Source organism: Rattus norvegicus, chromosome 10, assembly GCF_021556685.1.
Source record: "Rattus norvegicus strain SHRSP/BbbUtx chromosome 10, alternate assembly SHRSP_T2T, whole genome shotgun sequence".
NCBI classification, from domain to species: Eukaryota; Metazoa; Chordata; class Mammalia; order Rodentia; family Muridae; genus Rattus; species Rattus norvegicus.
This window is the reverse complement of record NC_141543.1, coordinates 53,456,767-53,471,385: the sequence shown is the minus strand read 5'-3', so window position 1 is coordinate 53,471,385 and position 14,619 is coordinate 53,456,767. Positions and strand designations below refer to the sequence as shown.

The following is a 14,619-nucleotide window of genomic DNA, read 5'->3' as shown; positions in this document are numbered from 1 at the left end:
GCAAACTCACATGGACATGCTCACACAGGCAAACTCACATGGGCATGTTCACACAGGCAAGCTCACAAGGGCATGTTCACATGGGCAAACTCACATGGACATGCTCACACAGGCAAGCTCACAAGGGCATGTTCACACAAGCAAACTCACATGAACATGCTCACACGGGCAAACTCACAAGGGCATGTTCACATGGGCAAACTCACATGGACATGCTCACACAGGCAAGCTCACAAGGGCATGTTCACACAAGCAAACTCACATGAACATGCTCACACAGGCAAACTCACAAGGGCATGTTCACACAGGCAAACTCACAAGGGCATGTTCACACAGGCAAACTCACAAGGGCATGTTCACACAGGCAAACTCACAAGGGCATGCTCACATAGGCAAACTCACATGGGCATGTTCACACAGGCAAACTCGCATGGACATGCTCACACAGGCAAACTCACATGGGCATGTTCACACAGGCAAGCTCACAAGGGCATGTTCACACAAGCAAACTTACATGGGCAAGCTCACATAGGCATGTTCACACAGGCAAGCTCACATGAACATGTAATCATGGATAAGCACACACAGACAAGCTCACACAGACATGTTCACACGGACATGCGCACATGGGCAAGCTCACATGAGCATGCTGTCATGGACAAGTTCACACAGGCAAGCTCACAGGCAAGCTCACATGGACATGCTCACTCAGACAAGCTCACACAGGCAAGCTCACATGGGCATCCTCTCATGGACATATTCCCATAGACAAACTCACATGGGCAAGCTCACATGGGCATGGTAATACACCAAATCAAAGCTACCTTCGACCAAGCATCACACAAAACCAGGATTTGTAATTTACAGTCCAGGTACCCGATAGCACAGAACACACTGGGCTGTACTCAGCGCCTTTGAGTGGCGTGGTCAGATACGCTTGACCTTCATTGTCCTTGCAGCTGACTTACAAAGTAGACCACGTGCCCACACAGAGCTCTCATCACCTTACAGGTGACCTATCTGAGACAACTCAAGGAGGGGACATCAGTTTTATCAAATCTCAACGGGGGGAGGGGGGAATTCTCTTTGTTTCTTATCTTCCCTTCTTTCCCCTTTCCTCCTTCCTTCCCTGCAGCCATTCACCACACAATTTCTGAAAGGCTCCAGCCTGTCAGACATGAAAATTTCTGGTATAGATGACTGACCCAAACACTTCCTTTCCCCAGGAAGGAAGGCTGGAAAGACTCACACTAGACTGGTAGAAAGGAAAGAGGCTGCTACAAGAGCAGCCTACAACATGGTGTCTGCACCAGACATCCCTAGATCATCCCTCGTTGAAGCCTCTTTGAACCCTAACCTTCTCCTCCATGTCCTGGACTCTTCCTCAGATGCCTCTGTTCACCCTTCTTAATCTTTACTCACACAGAGATGCTCTGCAAACCTGCCTTACTTCCAGTGCCTATGTGCCTTGTCACTCATGGAAGAGAAACATACTTAGAAAAGTAGTGTGTGTGTGTGTGTGTGTGTGTGTGTGTGTGTGTGTGTGCACATATGCACGTGAGTGTGCTTGTGCTTAAAATGTGCCTCTGTCACTAAACTGCATGGAAGCCCTTGAGCTTTCTGAGCCTCGGTTTCTTTACTGACAAAATGGGTAGATGAACAGAGATGAAACTCAGAGATGAAAGCTTGCAGGAAAATAAGATTGACAAATGTCTTAATTTACACTGTTTGTAGGGAAAAAACAAAAACCCTCTTAACTGATTGCTATGAAATTTTTTTAAAGCAAGAAGTTCTTTTTGTTTTTGTTTGTGTCTGAGTCAGTTCAAGCTGGCCTTGAACTCACTATGTAGCCTAGGCAATCCCCCTGCCTCCGCTCAGATTTCAGGTGTGTGCTACTACACTTGGCTAACATGTGATTTTGCCTAACACAGACTTTTTACCTTCTCCTGAAAATTCAAATCGTCTGGGAGGTCGGATTCCATAGTTCTCGGTAGTATGATTAACTGGAGCTGCAAAGCTACTGGGCCTTTGGGAGGGCAGCAGGCTCTCAGTTAACCCTTGTCTCACCATCCTCCACAGGCTATGCTACCACCCCCTCCTCTGGGTTCTCAGATGGGAAAAACACACACACACACACACACACACACACACACACACACACACACATGTACGTCATCTCTAAATTATACTCCGAAGGTTCCCTATGGGAACCCAAGTCCAATCACCCCTCATTGAGTATCTTTTTGGTGCCAACTGAATAGACTTTAGAATAAATGAAACGTCAACGGAGAGGAAGGAGCAGACATGGGATGGTCTTACAGGTAACTACAATGCCTATGTGGTAAATACTCAATGCTCCAAATTTCTTCCCTTTGTTCTTTTATATTATTGCTTAAGTACTGTCAAGGGGAGGGGATGACTGGTTCTCCCCTCCATTAAGCAGCAGAATGAAGTCAGTAGTATGGTGAGAATCTGGCATTCTAAACAAGCCTTAGCCCTCGTTCCACGCCCTTCCCATTCCAAAGCAGCAGACTCAGGGGCCTTGAGATGGGTAGACTCCTAGGACTCAGGGGAATTGGAGGCATGGCTAGCACTGCTCCCAGCCCCTGAAATCTCTACCAGATGACTTAGTGCCATTGACACAGACCACTGAGAGGACATCCTAGTGAACCTCACTCATCCAGCAGATGACGGCATCAGGGTTTATGTAGAAGGAGTGGCTTATATGTGGGTAGCAACACAGATGAACTTTGGCCTTCTCAGGAAGTGGTACCCCCCCCCACTAAACTAAAGCTTTCATCTCTGAGTTTGTTCATCTACCCATTTTGTCAGTAAAGAAACCGAGGCTCAGAAAGCTCAAGGGCTTCCATGCAGTTTAGTGACAGAGGCACATTTTAGTTGGAAGTTGGCCTCCAACCTGCAGTGGCCAACGGGAACATGACGCCTTCAGCTACTTACCTCAGATCACACCGAAACCCACCTTTGTTCTCAGTTTCCACTTCTGATTCTTTGACCGTGAACGCTTCCCGTCATCTACTATTTTGGGAACCGGGATGGAGACTTTGTTGGCGTAATTAGGATCTATCCCCCTCGTGTAGGACCCCTGTGTGGTTAAGAGAGAAAGAACGAGCTCACTTGGACATCTGTGCTCCTTTGTGTGTTATCACACTATCCCCAATAGCTAAAGCTAAGTAAGTATCCATTAATGATGTACACACACACACACACACACACACACACACACATGTGCACACACGCGTGCTCAATGAAATATACCAAACAATTAAAATGAAAGAAATACCATTATTTGCAACAGGGTGGGTGGAAGCAGAGGACATTATGTTAATTAAAATAAGTCAGGCACATAGAGACAAATACATAATCTCACTTGTATGGAATCTAACAAGGTTGATGTCCTAAAAAGCAGAAGGGAATAGTAGCTACCAGAATAGGGTCTAAGGTGGTTCCTGAGGAGCAAGGGGCAGAGGTTATGGTCGAAGGACACACAGGGTTAGACAGGAGGAGGTTCGAGCGATCTACTGCATGGTAAGTTCACAATAACTAATGATAAGAGATTATATTTTTAAATGTAAAGCTAAGTGCTCTCACTGTGGTGTGAGGTGATATATCCGTTAGTGGCATTTAACCATTCTATAATATATATATTTATATACTTCAAACCATTGAATTCTGCATGATAATACATAACAATGATATCTGTCATCTCAAAAAAAAATTTGTGGTGCGGGGGCTGAACCCAACACGACTCTACTGAGATAAATCCCCAGCCTTAAATATATATTTAAAACAAACGCACACTCGGAGACACACATGCACAGACAGACACGCACACAAAAGAAATGGCTCCTCTTCGTTTCTACTCTCCCAGAGAAAAGGGGGGAAAGTAGTTGTTGATGAAATCTGGAGATGGCCAAGCCCTGAAGCCCACGCCTGCTCAGTTACATCAAGACGGTGTGTGAACAAATCAAGGAGGCCGATGAAGGCCAAGTGCTTGGAAGGGAAGGGAGCAGCTCCTGCCAGTGGCCCGCCCTACTGTGCCTGCTTCTCCTCCTTTGTCACCACTTGGCTGACATGGTTCAGAGTTAGGTCCCAGGTAAGAAACAAAGGTAGAAACACCAGACATGCCTCATGCTGGAGTAAACTTCCTGATAACTTAAACCCAACCCAGTTAGGCCTCGTAAACAATGTGAGTAGCTCGAAGTGGATTCGGAAGTTCACCCATGGCTTTGTGATTGCGGCAGCCCACAATCTTCACCAAGAGGGAGAGTTTTCTGCCTCTCTACCTTTGAGTTGGCTTGGGATCTTGCAGTTCAAGAGATGGCCATTCGAGAGAGCTATTTCATGGTTAGTTCCCGATAGACAAGGACAATAAGTTGTAGCCTTTAAAATGCAAAGTAATGCGCCCTCTCTACTGAGTGAGGTGATGCGTTCATTAGTTAATGGCAGTTGGCCATTTCCGAACCTAAACTTCCTAGAGCCTTGCACAGGCTAGACCAATGCTGTACCAGTGAGCTGAAGGCCCAGACCCCTGAGGGTTAGGAAACCCTGTGTTCCTGAGAGATTTCTGTTTAAAAAGAATGTGTTGTAATTTGCTCTTCTGTTTGTTTGCTTGTGTGTGTGTATGTGTGTGTTTGTGTGTGTGTGTGTGTGTGTGTGTGTGTGTGTGTGTGTGTGTGTGTTGGGAGGAGACACTTGTGCCACAGCATGTGTGTGGTCAGAGGACAGCCTGCAGAAATTTGTGCTTTCATCCTACGGGATCAGGAGATTGAACTCAGGTCATCAGGCATTGTAGCAGGCACCAACACCCCCAGAACCATCCCACTGGGCTACCCAGAAGGTTTCTATATTTGTCCCTGAAGGGTACAATGACAGTAGAAGGACAGATAAGGACCCATGGGGAGGCCAGAACACACAGCAGTAGCTGCAAATATGGATAGGAAGCCATTTTTGGAGTCTACCCGGGAGACCCAAAGGTTCAACAGTAGTTTGAAAATCAAGCTGGTCCCAAGCACAACCCTTTCAGACCCAAGTACCTGCAGGAGAGTGATCTGGTTCTGAATGAAGGAGTGCATGGACTGGTCCACCTTGACCTGCTGGACCAGGGTGGCCCAGTGCTGGCTGACAAAGACACACTTGTTCAGGCTGTTCTTATCCAGCATCCCTGGAGGGAAAAGAAGAAAGATGAACCCAGAAACATCCCCTCCTCCCGAGCTAGGCTCAGATGGGAAGTCTCTGAGAAACCCCCTTATCTACCCAGCATACTTAGAATGTACTTGGAGAGGTGGAGAGGCAGGTCACGTATAAAGTCCCGGTATTTGCTGAACCCAGAAGACAGGAGTTGGACATGATCCAGGCTCAGCAGCAGGTTGCACGGCTCATCTCCCAGCCTGGACGTGCCCCCTCTTCCGAAAATCTCCTTATTTATCTCGGAGATAACGTGGAGCGAGCTCTTCGCTTTTGCCTCTAGAGCAAAGCCAGAGAAAGGTAGATGGTTGAGTCTGTAGTAACTCTAGTCCCCGAACAAATCCACCGCAGCAAAGCTTCCCCCAAAATAAATCTCCACATCTACCCCTAGGCCACTGAATATTCTATCTCTCTCCCACAGGAAGAAGAACCTCCTGTTTCAAACGTACAGGAGCTCTGATCCAGTGATTCAAAAACAATAACTGGGTCGAACTCTAGAGGGCCACCATGTACCAAGTCAGAGCTCGGGAGACAGAGGACACACTGGCCCAGGACAGAGGGAGAAAAAAAAATCAAGGAAGCTCTAGAAAGTTCTTTTCTGATCTCTATTTCTAGGAATATCTCAGAGACACCATGGAGGTGAAGGCAAGAACATTAATGGTAATACTGACAAGTTTTTATCCTTCTTCTCTTACCAGGTGTAAGGATTAAATGAGGGGAAAAAAATCCCAAGAGCCCAACGCCTACTGTTAAATGAAGGTTAGTTTCTAACATTTGATGTCCCTGGCTTCTCTGGCCTTGCCAGTGCCTCCAACTCCATTGAGAGTTTCCAAGTTCATCTAGAGAAGCTCTTTGACTTCATACGAGGTCAGGTCCTGAAAAGGTCATCAAAAGTAAAAATAATGACACAGTAACTCATGCCTGTGATTGTGATAGGAGGGCAAATCTAGGAGCACCTGAGTTCAAGGCCAGCTGGGATACATACTAAGACTGACCCAAAAAAGCAACAACAAAATGTTTTTACTACCCCATAACCATACAAAAAAATTTTAAAAAAAAACCTTAAGTCAAACTATTGGTGTAGGATGTCATCAAGTCACAAAAGACCCAACAATAGTCTTTCTTTTTTTAAAACTGTAGGGTAAGCCAAATTCCCACAATGGTGTGTCAGATGTCTTCACACAGCCTGACTTACCAGTTGTTCCTTTGTCCACATTTTCAGTCCCAAGTTTATTACCTAAATGTCTGGACATTGGGAATGACACGGGTTTGGGTCTAGCTGACCAAGAGATATACGAGATGTCATGTGTAGCGTTGTAGGTTTTCTCGGGGAAGAATATCACATTGGAGGCGTCTTCACGGAGGCCTGAAGGACAGAGTAGGCAAGATTGCTTTTGAAGTAAGTGTGTGGAGGGAAACGAGGTAGAGAGAAAAGGTCTTATCTTCCCTCATTCTGTTTAAATACAGCCAGTTTCCTGAATATCTGTGATTCATCAACCACAAACTGATATAAAAATAAAAAAAGCCCACATCTACAGCAGACATGTGGGGAGTTTTTGTCACTAGTCCCTGAGCTGTACAGCACAGAAGCTGCCGTAACACTGGGTCTGTCATTGGTCTATAAATGAACCAGAGGCACTTTAACACCCCTGGAAGGGTTACACAGGTTCTATACAAATATAAGACCATTTTCTATTAAGAACACGAGCATCTGTGGATACTGACGGCCTGGAAGCAACACCCCCTCCCAACACATATACAGAGACAGTTATAGAGACAAGCATGCATGCAGAAGGAAGCAGAGGCTTGCTGTTTTGATTCAAGGCCTCCGAGTTTCCAAGTAAAATCTCAGAGAGCCTCTACAGCAAATCTATGCTGCGGATTTCGCTAGCACTCTAAGCATAAGGATGCAAAGTGGTGTGGTTCACAGAAGGAGCTGCAGGAAGGGCCACTTTCTTCTGACGCTCTGGCTGATTTCCTTCAACATATGACTGTCCTTGATTCAGAATAGAAATCACGACTAATTAAAAATACCTCTTTTTATTATTTTTAATGTATCTCAGTGTGGAGATGTGCACGCTTGAATGCAGATGCCCACGGAGTGCAGAAGAGAACATCTGCAAAGCACAGCCTTCCCTTAACCACTGAACCATCTCTCTAGCCCCAGAACTTCTAACATTTTAAGAGAGATGCTCTCCTAGGAAGAAACTTGCCACAATCTGTAACTAGGCTTATACAACCCCAAGGTGAACAGCGGATTCCTACAGCATGGGATGGAGCCATCACAAGAGGGGTGTGGACATGATGCGCACATTGCACAGTGGAACACACTGCAGTGGAAGGCGCTGGGGGCAGGTGCAGGCTTTCTGCCGCCATGCTGGGTAACCAAGCCCCCAGGTTCATATTCCCCGGACTTAGGGAGCCTCACGTTACTCTAACTTAGTTTTAATGCACTTGGATTCTCTCGCTTTCCCACAAGTGTCTCATCCTGTACGTCCTTGATATCAAAGATACAAAGAGAAGGACCAGGCAGATGGCTCAGCTGCTAACAGCATTAGTTGCTCTTGCAGGGGACTGTGCTTTGGTTCCTCACACTCACGGGGCAGCTCAGCACAGTTTGTAACTCTCGTTCCAGAGGTTCTGGCACCCTCATTTGGTCTCCACGGGCATTAGACATTCACTGGGTGCTCATACGTACCCATAGGCAAAGCCATCACTAATCTCTTTCTTGTGTAAGGATCTAATTGCATCCTAGGTCATCCAGCTTTGGCATTCTGTTAAAGGTGGTGTATGGTGCTGCATGCCTGTAATCCCAGGGCTTAGAAGACTGGGAGAGAAAAGTCTTAAGTTTCCAGGCCAGCCAAGAAAAGCAGACCTATCTGTAAAGCAGGGAGGGACCCATCAGACCGTGACCACAACTCAAATATCCATCGGGACCGAGAATCACCCACCTTCAAGATCTCAAACTTGAAAATTCCCCTAAAGACCACATCTCCCACTCTTCACTCACCACTGGCTAAACTTCTCTGATCCCTGACCTTTCCTAATCTCAGGTCTCTGGCCTCTCTTCTGCTTTCTTTTACTGTCCAGAACCAGCCAGTCAAATACTTTCAAGACTTTCCTGTCAATACCCAGGGCCAAGAAGGTTCCCGGCTGGGTCCAGCAATGTCTGTATAGTCAGAAACAGCTTGACATGGCCTCAGACCAACTGCTGGGCCAGGCTTTGGCAGAGGACCACAGTCTGATTTTTTATCAAATCCTATTGGAAACTCAGGTGCAAATTATTGCTTATACACTAGTACCCTGGGCAATTTTGGACTTTAAGTCATGTTTGGCCTCTAAAGCATCTTACTAAGATTTGGTTTCATGCTTACACAAGCAGCACAGTAAGAAGAAACTTCTTAAAGCTAAGTTTTGTTGTTTGGCTTGGTTTCTGCCCATGGCAGTTGAGAAACAAAACACAGCTTCCTCAGCACACCCCTCCTACACCAAGTCAAACCCTAGTGCAAGAAAGAAATGACACCAGTTTGCAGTGGTCTGAGCCCAAGGCAGGCATGAATCTGTATTCAGTGCCCCAGGGCGAAAGTTCTGTCCTTCCTTCTGCTTTTCTCAGTGGAGTTTTTCAGAATGAAGCCCCACTCATCACTCCTCCTTTGGTAAATGATAGGATGTCAGGATAAGGTTCATAGTCCCATACCAGCACTCTGGGCAGCCTCTGCCCTCCCAAGCCTGTCTGTACCTGTGGCCCCTTCCAAGCCTGTCTGCACCTGTGCCCCTTCCAAGCCTGTCTGCACCTGTGCCCCTTCCAAGCCTGTCTGCACCTGTGCCCCTTCCAAGCCTGTCTGCACCTGTGCCCCTTCCAAGCCTGTCTGCACCTGTGCCCCTTCCAAGCCTGTCTGCACCTGTGCCCCTTCTTCCAAGCCTGTCTGCACCTGTGCCCCTTCTTCCAAGCCTGTCTGCACCTGTGCCCCTTCCAAGCCTGTCTGCACCTGTGCCCCTTCCAAGCCTGTCTGCACCTGTGCCCCTTCTTCCAAGCCTGTCTGCACCTGTGCCCCTTCCAAGCCTGTCTGCACCTGTGCCCCTTCCAAGCCTGTCTGCACCTGTGCCCCTTCTTCCAAGCCTGTCTGCACCTGTGCCCCTTCTTCCAAGCCTGTCTGCACCTGTGCCCCTTCTTCCAAGCCTGTCTGCACCTGTGCCCCTTCCAAACCTGTCTGCACCTGTGCCCCTTCCAAACCTGTCTGCACCTGTGCCCCTTCTTCCAAGCCTGTCTGCACCTGTGCCCCTTCTTCCAAGCCTGTCTGCACCTGTGCCCCTTCTTCCAAGCCTGTCTGCACCTGTGCCCCTTCCAAGCCTGTCTGCACCTGTGCCCCTCCCAAGCCTGTGTCTGGTCTCTGGGGCTTTCTGCGCTCACCTGAGATATTGTTCCACTCTTTCATGAACAGGACTCTGATCACATTGGCAGCAGTGAGCAGTAAATTTGAGTCGCACATCTGCAGCAGCAAGAGAGTATAATTTGCCTTAGTCCGGTGGGTGCTGTTGCCAAACCAGCAGAGGATCTCCTTCATCTTCGACTCCACCGTTTTATCCAACATCTGGTTCAAGGAGGACTTTACAACCTCCTCCTCCTTTCCCCCCTTCCTATTGAGTTTGATCCGAGACCTGTTGTAGATGAAGTCCTTCCCCTGGGTAGTCTCTAGGATATTCTGGAAATACTGTAACAAATACAGACTATTTAACTGCACCAAGATGCTGACTAGAAATCTCCTCTGGGATGTGTCGTTGACCCTCCGGAACCACTCTTTGGTGGCAAAGATTTTCCACGCTAAGACACAGGCTTCACACTTATGGCACACGGGGACCCAGTTGGATCCCTTTTCACAACAAAAATAGGGGCTCTGCCTGAGTTTTTGTTCCGTGTTTTCCATGACTCTGAGATGACCAGTTCATTTAAACCTTGCCCGTTAGCAACACCACCAAACACCAGAGGGACAGGGTAGCAGAGAAATAGCGTTTTTGGAGCCTCTTCGGGATGAACATCTGGAGAAAACATAAGCCACTGCGATGGATGGTAAACTGATGTGACCCAGAAACTGCCTGTAGAAGTCTGGCTTTTTGTACTGACTTCCTTGGAAACATAGCTTTACCGTAAATCTCCTAGCCCTGGCACCACAAAAGCAGAGACAGTTACTGTATATTCTGGAAGAGCTGGTCATCTCATTTCTATAGCAGCTATGCTCTTAACCAAATGTAGACTATAACACGGCCCTTAAAACAAAAACAAAAACAAAAAAGAGTGAGCGTCTTTCAGTTGCTGTTCTTGAGGACTTTTAAATATTCATAAAGACAAACAGGTGTAGCCCTCTTACATCTGTGGCTGTTAAAGTCTGTTCCAGTGCCCTACATGTCATATTCAGTCTCTAGGCACTGCCACGATAAAAGCACACGTGTTAACGATAATGTAAGTTATTTAATTACTCAGCGCTACCCATAAGCCTGCAGGGAACAACTCTCTGGTGCAGAATTTTCAGTTGAAGATATGTTGGGAGTTGACTTCTAGGCTCAGTCAGCTGCACACCCATGTCTCATCATAGCTTTGTGGTAAAGACTATGAAGTCTGGGGCATGGCTTCTGATCTGGGCCCCAGCCCAGTTGCTCCTTGCTCCATGAATACCAGCAGGTTATTTAATCTTCTTCAGTTTCCTCTTCTGAAAGTGGAGATGGGGAGTGTTTCTGCTTCACAAGCGATAAAGGGGGATCCTGGGCACACAGCACTTAGGACGTGTGAGAAGTAAGACTGTGCACACAACACTTCCGCTGCCTTCACCACACTGTCTCTCTGTTGTCACTGTCATCATTACAAGAGTCTCCATTTATTCGTGGAAGATGTGTTCTGAGACCCCAGAAGATCGCAAAAGCCACAAGGTAATATCAACCCCTAAATAATGTGTTTTCCTACACACGCTGATAAATAAGGCTGAGTAAGAAACGTTCAGCAATAACTATCTTAGTTCCAGTTTCTAGTGTTGTGCTAAGACGCCACGACCGAAAGCAATTGGGGAGGAAAATGTTTATGATGCTTCCACTTCCACAACACAGTTTAGCATTAAGGGAAGCTGGGGCAGGAACTTGGAGGCAGGAACTGACACAGAAGTCACAGAGGAACCCTGCTTACTGGCTTGCCATTGTGGGTTGCCCTGGTACTGTTTATATTTTGATGTTAATTCTGCTTCCTCGAGAAGCACTGTCCCCAATAAGGAGTAGATTACTCAGGGCTCTCACTGAACCTTCTCCCAGTTCTAACTGGTCAAATAAAGATTGGAGCCTATGATTGGTCAGTGGGAGGGAAAGGTGGGCCCAGAGGTCTCAGAGGAAGAAGAGAGGACAGAGGAAGAAGGAGGACAAAGGAAGAGGAGGCGAAAGTCAATATGGAGCAGAACCATGTGGCCTGGAGAAACTGCAAGCAAGGGCCCTTGAAGCTGGGGAAAAAAATTAGTGCAGCGATAGATCTGCCCAATCTAGGCTACAGCTTATAAATATAACAACTGGGTTGTGTGTTTCTTTATACAGACTTATTGGGGTAAGAAATTACTGTAACAGTTTGCTCCTTGTGACTTGCTTAGCCTGCTTTCTTTCTTTCATTTTTTTAATCTTTTTTCTTTTTGTTTTGTTTTGTTCTGTTTTTTGAGACAGGGTTTCTCTGTAGCGCTGAGTGAATTCTCTCTGTAAACCAGGCTGGCCTCCAACTCAGAGATCCACCTGCCTCTGCCTCCCAAGTGCTATGCACCACCACTGCCTGACTCATCTGCTTTCTTATAGAACCCAGGACCACCTGCCCAAGGGAGGTACCACCCACAGAGGGCTAGGCCCTCCCACATCGACCATCAATCAAGAAAACCCCCCCAGTCCAGGCCAATCTATTGGGAGTCTTTTCTGAGTTGAAGCTCCCTTTTCCCATATGACGCTAGCTTGTTTCAAGTTGACATAAAAACTAGCCAGCACAAGAACCAAGCATAAAATAGAGCAATGCACCATAATGTGTGATAGAGTATGTGGATGGTGCCTCTCCTCAAAATATTACTTTATAAGACTCTACTTTCTTCCTTTTTTAAAAAAAATTACTATTTTGAAGACAGGGTCTGACTGTGTAAGCCAAACTAGCCTCAAACACGTTCCTTCTGCCTCTGACTCCCAGCTGCTGAGATCACCAGCTCGCCTTTCTAGTGATGCTATTAATAATGGCCCAGACTGTGTTGATGGGCAAGCAAAACCTTGAAGCAAAACTTCCCAGGATCAGGAACTGCTGTATTTGTTACTGGGATTAGGTGGATCTCTGTAAGTTCAAAGCCAGTCTGATCTACATAGCAAGTAGACCACCCAGAGCTACATAATGAGACCCCTCCCAAAAACATCTTTTCCCACTAAGACTTTCAGCAAATGGTCATGGCTAAACTTTAACCCTTTATAGACCTTAGTGGCCATTCGCAACAGGATCTCAGTTTAGTCTTTTCGAATAGGACGATGTTCTCAAGACGTTTACATAACTTCTTGATGTCTCATCATCCATTGTGAATCCTGGGAGGTTTAGACAGATTCCTAGAAAATCGCACCAAGTGGATTTTGATCTCAAAAGGCTAAGATAAGGCTAAATTATGGCTGGCAGTGCCCGGTGAGTTAAAGCATTTGCTGACAAGCCCAAAGCTCGGAGTTCTACTCCTAGAGGCAACCAGGCAGAAGGGGAGGAGCAGCCCATGCAAGGTGTCCTCCTACTTCTATTTGTATTCAACGTGCCTTATCTCTCTCTCTCTCTCTCTCTCTCACACACACACACACACACACACACACACACACACACATTTAAATAAATAAAAATAAAACAAAGGTGTGTTTTAAAAATCAGGCAGTGGCTAAAATCACATCTAACTGCACCAGAGTGAGTTCCCATTAAGGTCTGGTCAGCTCTTTGCTTTATGTTGAGGTAACTGCACACAACGGGGAAACCTCGAATGGTGGAATACACGCAGTTGGCATATACTCCCCACAAGGTTAGTGAAAATCCACAGCTTGCTATAAAAATAGTCTTTGCTAACTCTCTTTTTCCCCCTTCCCTTCATTTGTATTTGTTTCAGCCAACTTCGCTTACAGAGAAAATGAAAAGTGCTACACCATCACCTGAGGCACCAACGGAAAGCGAGCAGAAGGTGAGACTCTGGAATTTGCTTTCATCTATCTAGCTAAAGGGATCTTGAACTTGGAAACTGATGGGCAAATGCTGTAAGAAAAATAAAAGTTCAAACCAGGGGAAGAGACAGCTAACTGGCTCTTTCTACATAGCTTGGATATTTTGGCCTAATCAAATTACACTTCAGGACACTGAACCTTTGAGAAACTGGAGACAACGGTAGAGAGGAGGAAAGCTTTGATTTTTTTTTTTCTTAAGAACAATCAAGTTTGGTGGGACACAGTTTAATACCTAGCTTTGAGGTAAGACTGAGGTGAGGTCATAAATTCAAGTCAGCGACTCTAAGAACAAAACCCTGTCTCAAAAATAAGAAAGAAAGAAAGAAAGAAAGAAAGAAAGAAAGAAAGAAAGAAAGAAAGGAGGGAGGGAGGGAGGGAGGGAGGGAGGGAGGGAGGGAGGGAGGGAAGGGCAAGCTCACATGTTGTCCTCTGACCTCCCTGTGTATGCCGTGTTTCATTCTCTCTCTCTCTCTCTCTCTCTCTCTCTCTCTCTCTCTCTCTCTCTCTCTCCACACACACACACACACACACACCAAATCAATCAAATGTAATTTTTAAATAAAGAAGGGCTGGGATGCTTTGTAGAGCAGTTTGCATGGAATGCAGGAAACCCCAGGTTCAATCCCAACACCAAACAAACAGAGCAGGTCACACACACCTGTGATCTCAGCAGACAGGGCACACACACACACCTGTGATCTCAGCAGACAGGGCACACACACCTGTGACCTCAACAAACAGGGTGGCACAACTATGATCTCAGCAGACAGGGCATACACACACCTGTGATCTCAGCAGACAGGGCACACACACACCTGTGATCTCAGCAGACAGGGCACACACACCTGTGACCTCAACAAACAGGGTGGCACAACTATGATCTCAGCAGACAGGGCACACACACACACCTGTGATCTCAGCAGACAGGGCACACACACACCTGTGATCTCAGCAGACAGGGCACACACACACCTGTGATCTCAACAGACAGGGCACACACACACACCTGTGATCTTAGCAGACAGGGCACACACACACACACCTGTGATCTCAGCAGACAGGGCACACACACACCTGTGATCTCAGCAGACAGGGCACACACACACCTGTGATCTCAGCAGACAGGGCACACACACACCTGTGATCTCAACAGACAGGGCACACACACCTGTGATC

At 46.7% G+C, this 14,619-nt stretch overlaps 1 protein-coding gene across 4 annotated transcripts in view; it reads right to left on the bottom strand.

The window, feature by feature from the left end:
* Fbxw10 (F-box and WD repeat domain containing 10) overlaps window positions 1-10,347 on the bottom strand; it is a 38,304-nt gene extending 27,957 nt beyond the window's left edge. Inside the window, exons 1-5 of one of the 4 annotated variants that reach the window (XR_015630560.1) lie at window positions 9,617-10,347; window positions 6,401-6,571; window positions 5,284-5,484; window positions 5,055-5,182; window positions 2,981-3,103 (exon numbers count right to left, since the gene is read on the bottom strand). Coding sequence is in view for 2 of the 4 variants with exons in the window: in NM_001416545.1 (NP_001403474.1) it covers window positions 2,981-3,103; window positions 5,055-5,182; window positions 5,284-5,484; window positions 6,401-6,571; window positions 9,617-10,130 (1,137 nt within the window). In the remaining 2 variants the exon portion in view is untranslated. 4 annotated transcript variants of the gene reach the window in all.
* Window positions 10,348-14,619: the final 4,272 nt, after the last annotated feature.